Source organism: Gossypium hirsutum, chromosome D08 (assembly GCF_007990345.1).
Source record: "Gossypium hirsutum isolate 1008001.06 chromosome D08, Gossypium_hirsutum_v2.1, whole genome shotgun sequence".
NCBI classification, from domain to species: Eukaryota; Viridiplantae; Streptophyta; class Magnoliopsida; order Malvales; family Malvaceae; genus Gossypium; species Gossypium hirsutum.
Genome location: NC_053444.1, coordinates 44,839,620 through 44,857,818, shown reverse-complemented (window position 1 = coordinate 44,857,818; position 18,199 = coordinate 44,839,620). Strand labels below are relative to the sequence as shown.

Sequence of the window (18,199 nt, the reverse complement as noted above, 5' to 3'; positions counted from 1 at the left end):
ATATGTCTAATCGATCATTCCACTAGCTCTTTGAAACCATAAATGAAGTGCATGTAGAACCAAATGAAATGAATGAAAATGATAAAGTTAGAGAAGTGGGTTGTATTCACAAATGAAAATATTTTCTCACTAATTATAGATATGACTTGAGAATTAATTTAAGATTTTTGAATTATTATTTAATTATAATTAAATAATTGATGTTCAAAATGGGAATTAAATTAGTTGGTCATTATGAATCCATTGAATATGAAAATTAATATATTTCATCATAGAATCTTTTACGATAAAGTTGTTATGACTTTAACCGAATTACAATTAGGTTAAGAAAATTATTTAATTGAGAAATTAATTTAGTTAATTAGATTAATTAAATTAATTAATTAATATTTACTTTGAGAAATATAAAACAAATAATGGGTTGAATTAAATTATAAAGTGTTGGGTAAAAAATCCAATAAGCATGTATAATTAGACTCTATACGTGATAGGCCCAATCCTCTTCATATGATTAGTGAGGGGCAGCAACCCTAGTAATGTTTATTAGGGTGTGCCACCCACCACTCTCTTAGTTAGACTAAGGGAGTGTTTTCTATTAAATAAATATTATGTGTTATTCTTATTCAACCAGGATTCTCCTATCTTTCCCTATAAATAGATGGCACTGGTAGAGTTATTTACACATAGGTTTCATATATTGTTATTTTGCCAAAAAGTAATGGGAATTTATTTTCTAAGAATAACTTCTATTTTCTGGAAATTACAATTTTTACCATTTTCTATTAAGAGAATTACTTTCCTATTGAAAGTAATTAAATCGTTTCTTGTTCTATGTTTGGTTTGTGTTGTTTGTGCCCACAACCAGCGCAATTCGGGGTATGAGGATAATGGAAAATGTCGTTCAATTGAAAGCCAATAACTATTTAAATATGTTTCTCTCAAAGCACAAGTACTTTTTGAGAAAAAAAAATATTACTATAAATATAACAAACCGACTTGATTTTCAAAAATTTAAACTTCCGCTTAAACTAAAAATCATTTTCTTAACCGAATTTTCCCAACATTCAACACTTACAAAAAGTTATATTAATTTATTACTCACTCATGACAATTTCCTCACCATTGTACCTTGAAGAATGAAACTCTTACCACTAAATTCACCCTTGTGAATTCAGCAAGTAAAACCACAACACAAAAGGTTTTGCTATAAAAATAGACTCGCAAAATATAGTTACTTGAAAAGATTATGTGCTCAATCTTTTAGTACGATAGCCTATATGGGTCTCTCAATTATATAGAATATTTCAAGACTTGCTACCATAAGAAGGTCTATATCAATCCCTATTAAACAACAATGAAATAAGCTAGATACAATATAATAATGAACAAAGTAAATATGAACTCTTTGGTAGCTAAGAATACAACGTTTCAATCCAATCCAATATCCACGATCTAAGGTATCAGATAGGGGTGATCCGACCCGATTGGTCCTCGAAATATGTTTTCCCAAATAATATAATCTTCATTGATGTACTAGATATCATCTACATAATCACCACAACTCATAAACATGGTTCAATAAATTATCAACATCACAAATATGAAAACTGCTTTAATCTAATGCATGGTCCAAGGAGTGGGCACTCCCTTACACACTTAATCAACCATTCCATATTTTTCAACAAATAAGTTTATATATATTAATTTGTATATTGGTAAAAAAACTAGTTAGCATATACGAATTCCAATAAAATTAATTCATTACAATGGAACCATTAGTGAATTCTAGATTGTTCATGGGGCGAACTACCCATCCAAGCTTAAAAGCTCACCAAAAATTTGGGAGCAGGGTTGAGAAAAAATATTAAGCACGAAAAATAAGTTTGGGGAAAAAAATTAAGCCCGTTTAAAGTATGGGTTGGGCTCGGGCTCGGGCTCGAGCTTGGACATCAAGGTCCAAGCTAAGCCTATTTTTAGTGTTTATATATATTATATTATGTTATTTTTATATATTATGTAATTTATAAAACATAAACTTTAATTAATATATAATATTATAATGTAAATATTAAAGAAATATTAAGATGGCTATATATACAAATTTTAAAAATGAAAATATAAATTATTAAATATTAAATTAAAAATCATTTAAAAAATAATATGGGTAGGCCTAAAAATGACTTGCCAAGTCATTTATAAATATGAGTGAGTTTAGACATAATCTTAGACTTATATTCCTAGTTAATCCGAACTTAAATAAGAATAACATAAAATGTATTAATATTACACTGAAGTCTAATCAAAATCGAATTCCCTACCATTACTCACAACCATCTTTAGTGAATTCCAATAAAATGCATTTATTATTATAATATTAGAAAAGGTCAAAATAGACTCTGCGACATTTATGATAAATAAAAAATAATTCTTTCCAAATTTCATTGAACCGAAAATTGGAGATTAGACACTGGAGGTCGGTTTTGTATCCGTCCTGGCCATTGCGCATCAGATGATTAATTTTTGCCGGTGAAAGTTTTGACCCGAATCAATTGTATTGATTCGTCTCGATTAATATTAATTACATTGAGTGATACATGGTGTACTGATCTCTACTTCAAATAATATTAAAAATTAACTATTTATAATTTACTTTATTTGAAAATTTGAAAGTTCAACAGTTACAACTAAAAAAGAAAGAAGCCTGCCCATTGGATAAACTTTAAAATTTGAAATATAAAACTAAAACATAATGAAAAAATAAACTCTCTTGCGAGTCAAAATAATTTTCCTCACCTTTACCTTCTTTTACCAAAATAAGGAAGGAAGTTGAATGCCTGAATCCCTAAAATTTTACCTTCCAGCTTTAATACTTGAGATTTTTTTCCTTTATTAATTTTGGATTTTTTGAATGATAGATTTTTAATTTAGAGTTTATTGGTGAGTATTTTATATAATTGATAAATATTTTATATTTAAAATTTATTTAATATCATTCATTTAAAATTTTTAAATATTAAAGTAAATATATATTAAAATTTTTTATTTTTTATTATAAATCTAGAATGGTACGTACAAACCAATATCAATTTTAATAAAAAAATGATGCACCCACCAATAAAGTAATAATTTTCTTGAATTAGACCAACTCGATTCATGTCTAATTTTAAAAACATTGTGGGTGACTTTGATTTTCCACTCGGAGTGATATGATCATGGTTAATATTCTAAAAACCCCTTAAATGGTTACACTTTGTTTAAAAAATCTTTTATCTTTTAAAGTTAAATAAGCTCTTATTATTTTTACCTATAAAAACTTTTGATTTTAATATTAAAATAAAATTATTTTGAATTTAGAGTCTTTATCTTAATTTATTGGGTGAGGCAATAGAAAATTTATACAATTTAACATCAACCTAAATTTAAAAGAATAATTAAAATTTTCAAAAGAGCAATTAAATTTGTTATGCATATAAACACTTTCAAAACAAATTTTTAAAATATAATTCTATTTTTTATTTAATACGAGGAAATTCACATCAGCATGCAAATTAGTTTAAAAATTTTACTGTTTACTTTAATATTAAAATGCAGGAGGCTATTTAACTAAGTATTATAATAGTCGAAAGGCCTTTTTTAGTATACTAGTCTACAGTTCTAAATCATGTTTACACCTAATAGCTCCATTTTTAAATCTGTTAAAAGATGGCTTTCATGCAGGCCATTCTGCTCGAGCCATGCAGGTTGCAGCTGAAGAACATGTTGTTGTTTTGTTGATTATTTGATGTTTTGCTACTTAGTTACATTTGAACTAAGTATGTAATGTATTTGTTGTAATTTGGTACTAATGGATGTGATAAATCAGCTTAACCAAGTGTGCAAGCAATGTTTTATAAGTTTCAAGACTTTGTTAGTGATGTTAGGTGTGTTTAGGTAACTTTTTGATTTTTAGTCAAGCTGATTACTTGATATATGTAATGAGATGATTTTTAGCAATGCAATGTTGAATCTTTCAAAAAATTTCTCTTCTTGTTTTGGTTCTTATTGAGCAATTTGTTCTTGTTACAATTTAAGCTCGATTTCTTTGTTTGTTTAGCAAGTCATTGTAGCTTTAAGTAGAAGACTCTGCTATGATTTCTTGATCTATTTTCTCAAATCCTACAATTGGTATCGAGAGCCAACTTGTTAGAGGACCTTTCTCTTTTCTACTCTAAAAAACAACATGCCTTCATCAGGTTTCTCTCCAACACTACCACTAGTATTCAATGGTGAAGGCTACCACATTTAGGTAGTAAAAATGAAGACTTACTTACAAGCATTTGACCTGTGGGAGGTTTTCAATGCTGATCCTGAACCACCACCTTTGAAAGCTAACCCCAGGATAGCTTAGATTAAGAAACACTCTGATGATAGAGCTAAAAGGTACAAGGCAATGTCCTGCCTCCAAAACAGTGTGTCAGACTTGATTTTCACAAGGATCATGGCCTGTGGGACTCCAAAGCAAGCTTAGGAAAAGCTTAAAGAAGAGTTTCAAGGCACTGAAAAAACAAGACAACAACAACTCATAAACTTAAGAAGGGACTTTGAAAACTTGAAGATGAATGAGTTAAAGACAGTTAAGCAATATTCAGACAGGATCATGGCTGTTGTAAACAACATCAGACTACTTGGGGACCAATTCAGTGAAAGCAGAATAGTGGAGAAGGTTATTTCAACCTTACTTGAAAGATATGAAGCCAAAATTTCTTCCCTAGAAGATTCGAGAGATCTGTCATGCATCTCTTTGACTGAGCTAATTAATGCTCTTTATGCTCAAGAATAGAGGAGAACTAGTAGACAGGAGGAGCATCATGAAGGTGCATTCCAAGCCAAGAGCAGACCAATCTCGAGCTCCTTTGGCTACAAAGGGAAGAAAGCTTAGTTAGACAAGCATAAAAGAGATGGAGCAAGAAGAAGATATCCACTATGCTTACATTGTAAAAAGATTAGCCATCTAGAAGCATATTGCTGGTACAAACCTGATGTGCAATGCAAGGTTTTGTAAGTAGATAGGCCATGTTGAGAAGGCCTGTAAAAATAAAGGCCAACAAAAGCAACACCAACCTCAACAGCTTAAAACAGAAGCTCAAGTGGTAGAGGAGAGTTGTGCTTAGGAAGAGCAAGTATTTGTTGTCTCTTGCTCTACAATCAGAAGAAAAACCACAAAAAGGTGGTTGATTGATAGTGGCTGCACCAACCACATGACAGTTGATGTTACTATCTTCAAGAGCATAGACAGAAGCTTTAATTCAAGAGTAAAAGTGGGAAATGGTCAATACATCAAAGCAGAAAGGAAAGGAGATGTGTTGGTTGACACTCCTTCTGGTACCAAACTTGTTTCCAATGTTTTGTTATTACCAAAAATTGATGGAAATCTACTAAGCATTGCTTAGCTACTAAAAAAGGGATATTCTGTTGTGTTCAAATGCACAGAATGCCTGATTAGTGATCCAAGTGGATCTAAGCTCATATCAGTAGCCATGATTGACAGAAGCTTTGTTGTTGATTGGAGTAAGGGGTCAGTTAGTGCCTACATAACTTCTTCAGATGAGTCCAAATTACGACATAGAAGGTTGGGCCATGTTAACTTCAAATCACTACTTTAGTTATCAAAGCAAGACTTAGTTGAAAAATTCACAAAAGTTGTTGAACAACAAAAATGTGTGTGAAGTGTGTCAGCTAGGAAAATAAGCTAGGCTAGCATTTCCAGTAAACAAGGCCTGGAGAGCCTCTGAAAAGCTGTAACTAGTCCATACTAATGTGTGTGGCCCTATAAAGCTACAATCCTTGAATGGTAGTAGGTACTTCATACTCTTCATTGATGACTACTCAAGATTCTGCTAGGTTTATTTTCTCAAGTTCAAGTCAGAAGTAGCCTCAGTGTTTTGGAAGTTCAAGGCAACAACTGAGATTCATTCAGGTTGCAAGCTCAAGACAATTAGGTCAGGTAATGGGACAAAGTACACCTCTGATGTGTTTCAAAGGTTCTGTAAAGAATTAGGGATTGAACACCAGCTTACCAACACCTACACACCTCAGCAAAATGATGTCAATGGGAGAAAGAATTGAACCCTGATGGATATGGCCAGATGCCTAATGTTTGAAAGGAGTTTGCCTAGAAGTTTTTGGGCTGAGGTAGTAAATACTGCAGTATACCTTCAAAACAGGCTACCATCTAAAGTCTTGGTTAAAGAGATTCCATTTGAAGCATGGTTTGTATTCAAACCACCACTAGCTCACCTAAAGGTCTTTGGTTGCATTTGTTATACATATGTTCCTGCAATTAAAAGGGACAAATTGGCAAAGAAAGCTGAACCTGGCATCCTTGTAGGCTATAACAGTGTTAAAAAGGGCTATAGAGTTCTAGATCCCACAACTTACAAGGTCTTTATAAGTAGAGATGTAGTATTTGATGAGATGTCAACCTGGAATTGGGACAAAAGTGAACCAGAATGTGTTGCTGAAGATTTAGTGACAGTGCAAAATGATGTTGATCAGTGTGATCAAGAACTGGACATTGATCATGTATCGGTTAGGGGAACCAGACTGATTAGCGAAGTATATGAGAGGGCTGATGTAGCTGCTGTTGAACCAGTTAGTTGTGAAGAAGCTGAAGCACAATAGGGCTGGAGGCAAGCCATGCTTGATGAAATGAGCATGATACATAAAAATCAGAATTGAGATCTAGTTTCAAGATCAGGTCATAGAAAGGTCATAGGATTAAAATGGGTGTTTCGAGCTAAACATAATACTGATGGAACTTTGAACAAGTTGAAGGCAAGGTTAGTTGTAAAGGGATTCAATCAAAAGTATGGAATTGATTACTTTGAAACATTTACACTAGTGGCAAGACTTGATACCATTAGACTCTTGGTGGCTTGGCTACTCAAAGGCAATGGAAAATACATAAGCTCAATGTAAAATCTGCCTTCCTCAATGGTTCTCTTAATGAGGAGACATATGTTGAACAACTAGAGGGTTTTAAAGTTGCTGGTGAAGAAACCAAGGTGTACAAGTTGAGAAAAGCCTTATGTGGCTTAAAGTAGGCACCAAGGGCCTGGTATGACAGAATTGACAGCTACCTATCAAGCTTGGGGTTTGAGAGAAGCTTTAGTGAACCAACACTATTTGTGAAAAAAGATAGTGATGAAACACTATTCATAGTCTCCTTATATGTGGATGACTTTCTAGTGACTGGTGGAAATAATGCCATGCTGACATATTTCAAAGACAAAATGAAGAGTATGTTTGAGATGTCTGATTTGGATGAAATGTATTATTTCCTTGGCATGGAAGTATCTCAGACTCAACACGGGATCTTCATAAGTCAAAAGGCATTTTCCTTGAAAATTCTAAACAGATTTTCCATGCAAAATTGCAAAGCAACTAGTACTCCAGTTGCTATTAAAGAAAAGTTGTCTAGCCAAGGTGATTTCGAGAAAGTGAATGAATCAACCTATAGGACCCTAGTGGGATGTTTTCTCTACTTAATAGCCACAAGGCTAGACATAATGCTTGCAGTCAGTCTTCTATCTAGGTACATGCACTGTTGTAATGTGAACCATTTTCAAGCTGCAAAGAGAGTTCTGAGATACATCAAAGGAACTTTGAGCTTTGGAGTTATGTTCACCAAGGTTGACAACATGAAGCTCATTGGTTTTGCAGATAGTGATTGGGCAGGTTCAAATGATATGAAAAGCACTTCAGGGTATCTATTTACCCTTGGATCAGCTATTTTTTGTTGGAGTTCAAAGAAATAATCGATTGTTTCTCAATCAACAACTGAAGCAGAATATGTTACAATAGCTACAACTATTAATCAAGCAATATGGCTAAGAAAGCTCATGGCAGATATGAACTTACACCAAAGAGAAGTAACAAAGATTAGAAGTGACAATCAATCTGCTATTGCAATTGCAAAGAATCCAGTATTTCATGGCAAAACAAAACATTTTAAGATTAAGTTTCATTTTATTAGAGAAGTGGAATAATCTCAAGAAATCAAATTGGTTCATTGCAGTTCTGAAGATCTGTTGGCTGATATATTGACAAAGCCACTTGGTGTATCAAGGTTCGAAAATTTGTGAGCTAGATTGGGAGTTTGCAGCATGGAAGCCAAGGAGGAGTGTAACATCCCTAACCTGAATCCATTACCGAAATAGAGTTACGGAGCATTATCGAAGTTTACAAATAAATTTTCAAACATTTCATTTCATCTAGCATTCATATTAGAAACCAATCAAAATCATACATATTGTCCCTTAAACGAGTCCTCGCGGCCCAAATTATGTATTAGAAGCAAATAGGGACTAAGTCGAAAACTCAGAAAATTTTTCAAAAATATTTAAAATTTTCAACACTACAGGGGTCACACGGCCATGTGGCCAGGCCGTGTAACTCACAAGGTTTAGAGATACGCCCATGTCTCAAGCTATGTGGGCATTCAAAATAGGGACACATGGCCATATCTCAGCTCGTGTCTGTACCCGAATGAGTATACTAACTTAGGTTAGACGGCAAAGTCACACGCCCGTGTGCTAGACTATGTGAGCATTCTGTTTTGTGCAAATTTAAGATACAGGGGACACATGACCGTGTTACCTGGCCGTGTGTCACACACGGTTGAGACACACACACCCGTGTCTTTGCCCGTGTGGACGAAAATAGGCCATCACTAAACAAAATACCTATACATGCCATTATAACCAAAATCAAAACATTCGAAAGTACCGATAGAATCGATGGATAGTGTGATACAACTCCGACAAGCTTCCAACCCAATCGAGCTTCCGATAATCTGAAAAGTAAAGGAAAACAAATACATAAACAATGAATGCTTAGTAAGCTTGTATAAACTTTAATCATAATACTTCTTTTCAAATATGAAATTTAAACATATCAAGAATAATCCAATATTGATACCACAATACTCATAAAGTTATATTTAACAACTCACTAAGTGAATAAATCTACAGTATCACTTATACATATTATTCCTAGCATAATTTTAAACAACTTTAACTTTTCCAAATTTCTTTATTTTCATTTGCGTTTCTTTACTTTCCACGTTCATTTCGTATGTAGAACACACCAGTCATAAGCATATCATTCCATAATAGCTATAAGCTAGTGCATTTAAACATAGACCTTTTTCGAATTAATCACATAATAAATCATTTCATAAGAAATTGCATAACTTAAACCTTACCACTCTTTCATAAGCGCAAGCATATTTTCATCTGAGAACTTACCATTTCAATGCATCTTATAATTAAACATATTACCATTCAACCAGTAGTTTGGCACTTGCCTAAGTATCAAACAACAACACTTGTTAGCGTACTTGAACATATTTCATATAATTTCAACATCAATAACCTTATTATCTCAATATGTCACACTTGAATTTATTACTTGTCTCAACTTACATAATTTTCATGTTTCAACATATCAAGATATTGATATATATATTCATTTCATGACACATATCACTTTTACTATTTCTTCACATACATATATCATTCAAGACAACTCCTGATAACTTACCATTTGAAGAATGACTTACAGATATGAGTACAATCGTTTTCAGAAGCCCGAAGGCTAAAATGAAGCACATAAGTGCTAAACAGAAACACGTAAAAGGTTGAACAGAAGCTCATCAGAGCTGAATGGAAACTCATAAGGGTTAATCAGAAGCTCAAAAGAACTGAACGGAAACCCATAATGGTTAAACGGAAACTCATATGAGTTAAACAGAAGCTTGTGAGAGCTAAACGGAAAGTAAACATGAAAGTTCGTAACAAATGCTGAACCTCAATTTACTTTGGTTATTTTTCGCCAATTCATCCTTTGCATTTACAGTCAATTCATCCTTTGCCACAAAACAATTGTACTCAATCCCGCGTTCCACTCATTTTGAACATTCAATTCAATTTCATAATTTAACAATATTCTATTTTTCAACAATATACTAAATACATAATATCATTCATCATTTCAATATAACTATTAAACTTAAACCATACGAACTTACCTGAATTGAATTGTAATAATTGCAGGAGTTCAGGGACTATTCCGCTATTTTTTTCTTTTTTCACGAGTATCTACGGAATCTTGATCTAACATATAAAATTACTCATTCATTAGCATATATTTCAGTTCCAATTCATTTCACAATTTATACCATTCAATTTTTTAAAATTTACACAATTATCCCAGCTTTTACAACTTTTACAATTTAGTCCATTAACTAGTTACTCTATCAAATCAACTAATTTTTCTCAAATAATAATTTATCCAAATATTCTAGGCTATCATACAACCCTAGAGCTGTCCATGGGCCGGGCCGGGCCCGGAAAAAAATTTCGGCCCGACTCTTAGGCCCGGGCCCGGGCCGACCCGAAATATGGGCCTGAAATTTTGCCCAAGCCCGGCCCGGGAAAAAAGAGTAAGCCCGAGCCCGGCCCGGTCCGGCCCGGTTTTTAATAAACATAAAAAAAATATTTTAAAAATAAAAAAATAAAAAAATATTTTTAAAGTATTTTAAAATAAAAAAATAAAAATAAAAATATATATTTATTATATTCGGGCCGGGCAGGCCCGGGCCCGGGCCAAAAAATTTGAGCCCGAGCCCGGCCCATTTTTAAACGGGCCTCGTTTTTTGCCCAAGCCCATATTTCGGGCCTATATTTTTACTCGAACCCTCCCATATTTCGGGCGGGCCGTCGGGCAGGGCCGGGCCGCCCGGCCCATGGACAGGTCTATACAACCCTTAATAAAATATAAATTTAATACCAAACCCTAATATTTTAACAATTTTCACAATTTGATCCTAACATCAATATTTAACTAAATCACTTTATAATATCATCATACAACAAAATTAAAACTCTAAACCCACTTGATATTAATAATTTCTTTCAATATATTAATTTATAAAATAAAACAATTCATTTAATGCAATTTGGTCATTTTTACATTTTTACAAAATTGCCCTTTAAAATTTTACTTTTATTCAATTTAGTCCTTGAGCCTAAAACATGCAAATTAGCCATTTTTAATGTAAACCCATGCTAGCTGAATATTCATATATTTTCCTCCTCCTCCTCTCCATTCCAAATCCTGAATATATATAACATGCTTATATGTAACATTATTTATAATTCCATTATTTACTTATATGTTCATATCAAAGCTGTCCACTTGAGTCATAGTCACTAAATTATTTATATCTTGAGCTACATAATTCAAAATTAAGATCCGCTTGATGTTTTTGAAATTAGACTCAAATATATTTCTACCATAAAAAATTCTGAATTTAAAATTTAGCTAATAAGTACAGTAAAATCTTCAAATTTATCCATGTTCTGCTATTTGACAACTCCGACCTTTCTTTACTAAAAATTAATTATCTCTTAGTACGGGGTTTGGATGATGTTTCTGTTTGTTTATCTTAAAAATAGACTCTTTAATAATTTAAAATTATAAATTTAAACCCCTAATTATTTTTTTACAATTTTTTATGATTTTCCAAATTCAGAACAGGGGAACCTGAAATCAGTCTGATCTTGTCCCACAAAAATTCATATATCTCATAATATAAAATTATATTGCTTACAACGTTTCTTCTATGTAAAACTAGACTCAATAGGATTTAATTTAATACTTTAATTAACCTCTAATTCAATTTCTACAATTTTTGGTGAATTTTCAAATTCAAACTACTACTGCTGTCCAAAACTGTTTTAGTGCCAAAATGTTGATAACCAAGTTTATAACACTCTCCTTTCCTTACTCTTCAGTATTTCTCATCACTTTCTCTTATTTCCTTTCACTAACATATCAAGAACATAGAACCTTATATAAGAAAAATCTACTTTAACATCATTTTCATGCTTTTTCAATAATATCAAACTTAAAATTATATTGAAATCTTGATGTTCTTACCTTGTCCTATTGATTTCAATCTTTAACTTGATTTTCTCTCTCCTCCAGCTTCTATTTCTTGAATCTAACTTGATATTCTAGCTTCCCATAGTCTCCTTATTATTTTTCTCTCTTGGTAGCTATGGGAATTCTTTTAATTTTTAAGTGAAAATGGTGAATTTTTGGTAAAAAGACCAAATTGTAATTAAAAGAAAATTTCTTTCTTTCTTTTCTCTTATCATGTTGGTTGCATGGAAAGATGAAGAATTCTCTTCATCTTTCTTTCCTTATATACTAAATAGAATAATAATAAAATATAATTAAAAATCAAATCAAAATATTAATAAACTAATATTTATTTAATTAGTCTAAAATACCACCAACATCATCATTGCCTTTTAGAGTTCTCTCTCTTTCTAATTGACCATTTTTCCCTTTATGATCTTTTAAAATTCCATCCTTGAGTCATCACTTAATTTGGTGAAATTGCAATTTAGTCCCTCATAATTCTTCACCTATTCAATTTGGTCCTAATTCATCCATTTTGCTTAGTTTCTAGATCATTTCACCCTTAAAATATTTTCACTATTGGTCCTTCAACTTTTCATATTTAACCCCTCAAATTTTGAGTATTTACTCTTGGGCAACAAAACTTTTCTCACTTTTGTGATTTAGTCCTTCTTGAATTAATATATCATAATATACTTCCCAATGTTGACATAACTCAAAATTTCCCTTTTTGTCACTTTATTTTCTTATTTTACTATATCAAGGATAATATCTTACTTTCTTACTGTAAAATTTTTTGGGTATTACAAGGAGTGTTAAAAGATGGCTTTCATACAAGCCATTCTGCTCGAGCCTTGCAGGTTGCAGCTGAAGATCATGATGCTGTTTTGTTGATTATTTGATGTCTTGCTACTTAGTTACATTTGAACTATGTAATGTATTTGTTGTAATTTGGTGCGGATGGATGTGTAAATCAACTTAACCAAGTGTGCAAACAATGTTTTATAAGTTTCAAGACTTTGCTAGTGGTGTTAGGTGTGTTTAGGTAACTTTTTGATTTTCAGTCAAGTTATTGATATATGTAATGAGATGATTTTCAGCATAGCAATGCAATGTTGAATCTTTCAGAAAATTTCTCTTCTTGTTTCTGTTCTTATTGAAAAATCTGTTCTTGTTACAATTTAAGCTCGATTTCTTTATTTGTTCAGCAAGTCATTGTAGCTTTAAGTAGAAGACCCTGCTGTGATTTCTTGATCTGTTTTCTCATCTCCAACAAAATCGCTAGTTATGAAACTGGAGAACCTACCTGGTTCACATTCACAACAATCAAGAACATTCTTTTCCAATATTTAATTATTAGGAATTGCAATATATCTTCTAATTATCATATTATAATTCATTTTTATTTATAAAAACATGATAAATAGATTGGAATGTAATTTCAGCTTTGAATGAGAGCTGCATATAAGAGTTGATTCCAAGTATCAGGAACACCAGCCAAACACCAATGGCTGCAGTCCATATCTCTGTGGCCGCCATGGCCATACACCGATGGATGCCCATCTTTTCTCAGCTGTGACAGAGTCGTTACGTTGAGTAGATAAACCGGTTTCGACATGGTCTTAAGCACTTTCTCAACCACTTTCTCTGCTGGATGTTGACCTCCTGGGTAATCTCCTCCCTTAATTGGCTCTTTCTGCCCTTCACAATTCTTTGCTTTAGGTTCACCCCAATCACTTGAACTGATCATTTTAACACATAAAATACAAATCTAGGATTAGTGTTTTTGAATTATCTTGTGACGGTTATTTGAATTAGGGTAAAATATATATAAGTTTACGCTTTACTTAATGTGATCCGGAGAAACTCCTTGAAAGAAAACTATAGTTTTTGAAGTATTAACATTGGCGTCAACCCATTTAGCCCATGTATTTAACCCTTTCTCATAGGCAACCAAGCGGTCCATGTCTACCTGTGTATGATTTCCTTCTTCAATGAAATCCCATCTGCAAACCCAAAAACAGATGATGGACATGATTCAGCACAAGCAAATGTTGAGGATGAGACAATATATATATTATTTAAATCATACGGTTGTTTCCTTCCGGTGTGGAGCCACCAATGCCAAGTATTGAAGATCAAAACATCAATTCCTTTCCATAATTTGGCACCTTCTTCAATTGAATCAAGCTTCAGAACTCGACCAATCGGCAGGCTTACAAGATCCACTAGGAATGCATTGCGGGAGAACATCACCTTCGCATTGTACTCCTACCAAATTAACGATTCTGAGTATTCATTCTTCATTACTTTTACTCTAGTAGTAATGTAACGGTGATATTGAAATTTAGTCTTACTAAAAAAGTGAAGGTGGAGAGGCCTTGAACAGTTATAGTTTTGTACTGAGCGTGAGGGACAGCAGTGTGAAGCATGCAAGTGAGTGACTGCCATTGATTTAGACTCAGAGAATCGCCAACGAACATAATGCTCTTCCCCCTAATTCTCGATAGCATATCTTCACCATTGAACCTTCATTAACCACATAATTTAAGATTAGATGACAACATAAACAATTAGTGTTCAATAAGTATCGGATTTGTAATGTCTTTTCTTACTGTAGGCTAGGCATGAAATTATAGAAAACAACATGACAACAATATCGTTAGGTTCAGAGTCAATTGATGTGAGAACCTAACAACATATTCTGCATTGAGTTTTGGTAAAAACAAAAATAAAGTAATGTTCTTCAGATGCTCCATGTCTATTGGCATATCGTGCACGCAATTTTTTTCCCTCAATATCTTGTTATTTCGTAATGTCATTCAATGGTGGGAGTGTTAAGAAATCTTGTTAGGTCGCTTACACAACACAACAATTAACAAAATAAGAAACTTCCTTTAATTACATTTTTCTTAATTTATAATTGTATGCATTAGAATATAAGAAAACTAACAAACATAATTAAGGATTGGTGGTGCCATATCGTTTACATGTTTTATGAATTTCATTTTTCAACCTCCTATTATATATATAATAGATTTCCATACACCCACAACAACATGGGTGAATAACCAAAAAAAATTGAATAAAAAAAAAATTGTATAAATGAAATAACTGTAGATCTTAAAGATATTTAATAAAAATATTTATACAGTGAAATTTTAAATTTAAGATTAATTTTATCCGCTTTTAACTTAATTTATATTCAATTAACTCGTACCATTTCATGATAAAAAATGGGTTAATAAATATATTCATACAAATAAGTTGAGTAAAACCAATGGAAACAATTCCAGTATTAAACATGACATGCAAGTGCCTTCAATGGCTTCCATTTAGGGCGAAACTTTTTTAAAAAGACCGGAATTGAAATATAAAATTTTAAGAGATTAAAATGTAATTTTACCATATACTAACTTATAATTCCATTATTTTTAAAGGGACTAAATAATTTTTTTCATAATTAGGGGAAAATGTAATTTTATCATAAATTAATTTATCACTTTACTATTTCTAAAAAAAAGACTAAACTAAAATTTTTATTTTTTAGGGACAAAGCACTCTTCGCCTCTGCTTCAATTCTTGTGAATTTCCAGTTAAATGCTTGAGTTCATAAAGCAACAATTTTAACTATATAAAGGCATACGCCGATTGAGTTTTAACTTGATGGGCATCGGCATTATTGTTAGTGTAGGAGGATGTAAGTTTAAATGTGCTAAAGTGCATTATCCTCTTATTTAAGGTTGGGAATGAAGTATGAATAGTTCTAGACCTTGTATAAAAAACAAGCAGAAACGATAACAAATTATAATGAGATTAATGTTAAAAAAACTATATATAGGCATAAACAATTAAATTTATCTTAGTAAATGTGCTTTAACGAAAGTGGATGCATGAAGGTTAAAATTTAACTGTTATTTATCCTTCTAGTGTTGTTTGCCTATACAGAACTCATTTTGTTAATACAAACGCAAATCCCAAATAAGGTAACTTCTGTGTCAAAACCTCAATTGTCTTTCTTTTTCTTTTTTAACTTCTATGACAACCACAAAAATATATCTCTTTTGTCCAATCATTAAATTATTTATTGCCATTTCCCCTGGAAATTTCAACTGTAATGTTAACGGAGGTTGGATAACATGTTAAAAGAGTTGGTTTTAAGAAGGATAAATTTAATTCAGAGCTTATAAGTAATGATTTTGAGTGTTGATATTATACTCAGAATCATAGAAGAATAGGAGGAGTTACCGTGACAAGTTGCATGTAGTGGGCTGCCATCGATACTTGAGATAGTCTTTATCAGGCCGACCATTCTTCAAGCAATCGAACTGGTTCTGGATGAAGGAGCAGCTGGATGATTGGTAAAGTGGGTAGGATTCATCATACACCCAACTGCCTTGGAAAAGATCACAACCATCTACAGTTAAACCTCTCTCCACCTTCTCCCCATGTCCATGAAGCTGGTATGAAAGAGAAAGCACTGCAAATACTGTGGCAGCAATGGCGAAAGGACCCATCAAATTGCCGAGAGAGATGGGTTGGTGAAACTGTGTTCAGTTGGATGACAAATATATAATTCAGAGGAGGAATTTAAGGGACTCCACTAATGTACACCTGTGAGTCCAAGAAATGGAGTTAAAAATGGAAGGATGAGCATAGCAATTAATAGGGTGGATTTCTTTTGGATTTCATTTCAAGTAAATAATTTACGACAAATGAATTGTAGAAGTAGAAACAGATTTGTTTTTTCTTTACTAAATTGATATAGGGTTTATTTGGAATGTTTAAAGTAATTGAATTAACTATTAAAGGTTGTAATATAATTTTTTTGTTATGACTTGGTGAAGTTATTTTTTTTATAAATAAGGTATGATATAACAATTTTTAATGAATAAGTATACTATTTTTATAATATAGTATATGTTTATATTTCTTGACGATAATTTTTTTATAAATAAATATATTATAACACTTTTATAATATGTAAATAATTTTTATAATAATTTTTTAAATTATAATTTTAGAATTTTTTATTATTTAAATAATATTTTTTGTCATAATTTTATAAAATACACAAATTATTTCTATAATATAATTTTCAAAGATTTCTAATATAAGAAGTTTTTTGCCGTAGCCATCCCAAACACTCATTCGTATTTATGCTTATAATATAATTTTTAGAACTTGTATAAAAATAATTCCTAAAATTGGATTTGGGTGTAATTACCTGTGTAATTACTCAAATTCTTATCCTGTAAGAATTGGAAAGTGTAATTGGAGTGTTCCAATTACACCCAATTCAGTGGAACCCACCAATTATAATGATCATACAAACATGCAACTCTTGTAAACTTACAAATAATTACACCTAGATCCAATTATTAGGTGACTTTTCAAATACTATCTTACTAATAAATCTCAAATTTGTTGCAAATACATTAAATTTGATACAATATAATGATATGAGTTAATTATTACACTACACATTCCCCAAATTATGACCTTCACTCTTAATTGGCCCCTTAAATTCAAAATATTCTAATTATATCTCCAAACTATCAATGTTATATGAATTTGGTATTCATTAGAATCGTTAACTAACACGCCAAATCTTATGTGGCATAATTTAAGATGAAAAATTAAAGAAAAGTAAAACGTTACCACATAATTTTTAAAAGTTAAAACTAAAATTGAAGCAAAGGAAAGGAGAGATAGTGAACGATAAAAACTTTTGTAAAAACCTTGAAAACCTCAAAACCAAGATTTTTACGATATTCATTTTTCCTTAAAATTTTCACTTTAAATTATGCTAAATAAGATTTGACATATCATTTAACGGTTAAATTAATTATTTAATAATGGAAGAGCCTTATTGATATAATATTAATAGTTTAAGAATATAATTAGAATGCTTTAAAGTTTAGGAACCAATTTAAAGTTATAGTTTAAAAATGTATGATGCAATTAACTCTAATGAAATACATCAAACTTTGGTCTCAATATTATATTCATAAACTTTTGATTTTGACAAGGTTTTAAACATTTTAAAAATAAATACATCAATTAATTTCTTGGTTATATAGTCAAAATTTAAAGGTAAAAAGATAAAATGTCGATAAATATCAGTATTTTGTGAAAATTGAATTAAATTAAAATTTTATGTAAACAATTTTATATAAATAAAAATCATATATATAATATTACGTTGAACTGAAGCTCACGTGTAATT

General features: G+C 31.6%; 1 protein-coding gene across 1 annotated transcript; it reads right to left on the bottom strand.

Annotated features, from left to right (window-relative positions):
* Positions 1-13,341: 13,341 nt before the first annotated feature.
* Positions 13,342-16,614, bottom strand: LOC121220094 (protein trichome birefringence-like 43). Its single transcript, XM_041099284.1, has 5 exons — positions 16,219-16,614; positions 14,328-14,499; positions 14,063-14,241; positions 13,818-13,976; positions 13,342-13,712 (listed from the first exon to the last, which is right to left on the bottom strand). Exons 1-5 carry the CDS (start codon positions 16,485-16,487, stop codon positions 13,412-13,414), a joined length of 1,080 nt encoding a protein of 359 aa, XP_040955218.1. The 5' UTR covers positions 16,488-16,614; the 3' UTR covers positions 13,342-13,411.
* Between the last annotated feature and the right edge of the window lie 1,585 nt (positions 16,615-18,199).

Coding starts and splice junctions, on each gene's coding strand:
- LOC121220094 (XM_041099284.1), bottom strand. CDS start 16,487: ATGGGTCCTTTCGCCATTGCTGCCACAGTATTTGCAGTGCTTTCTCTT. Junction 14,500..16,218: donor ACTACATGCAACTTGTCACG/GTAACTCCTCCT, acceptor TGGTTAATGAAG/GTTCAATGGTGAAGATATGC. Junction 13,977..14,062: donor CACACCGGAAGGAAACAACC/GTATGATTTAAA, acceptor TTGGGTTTGCAG/ATGGGATTTCATTGAAGAAG.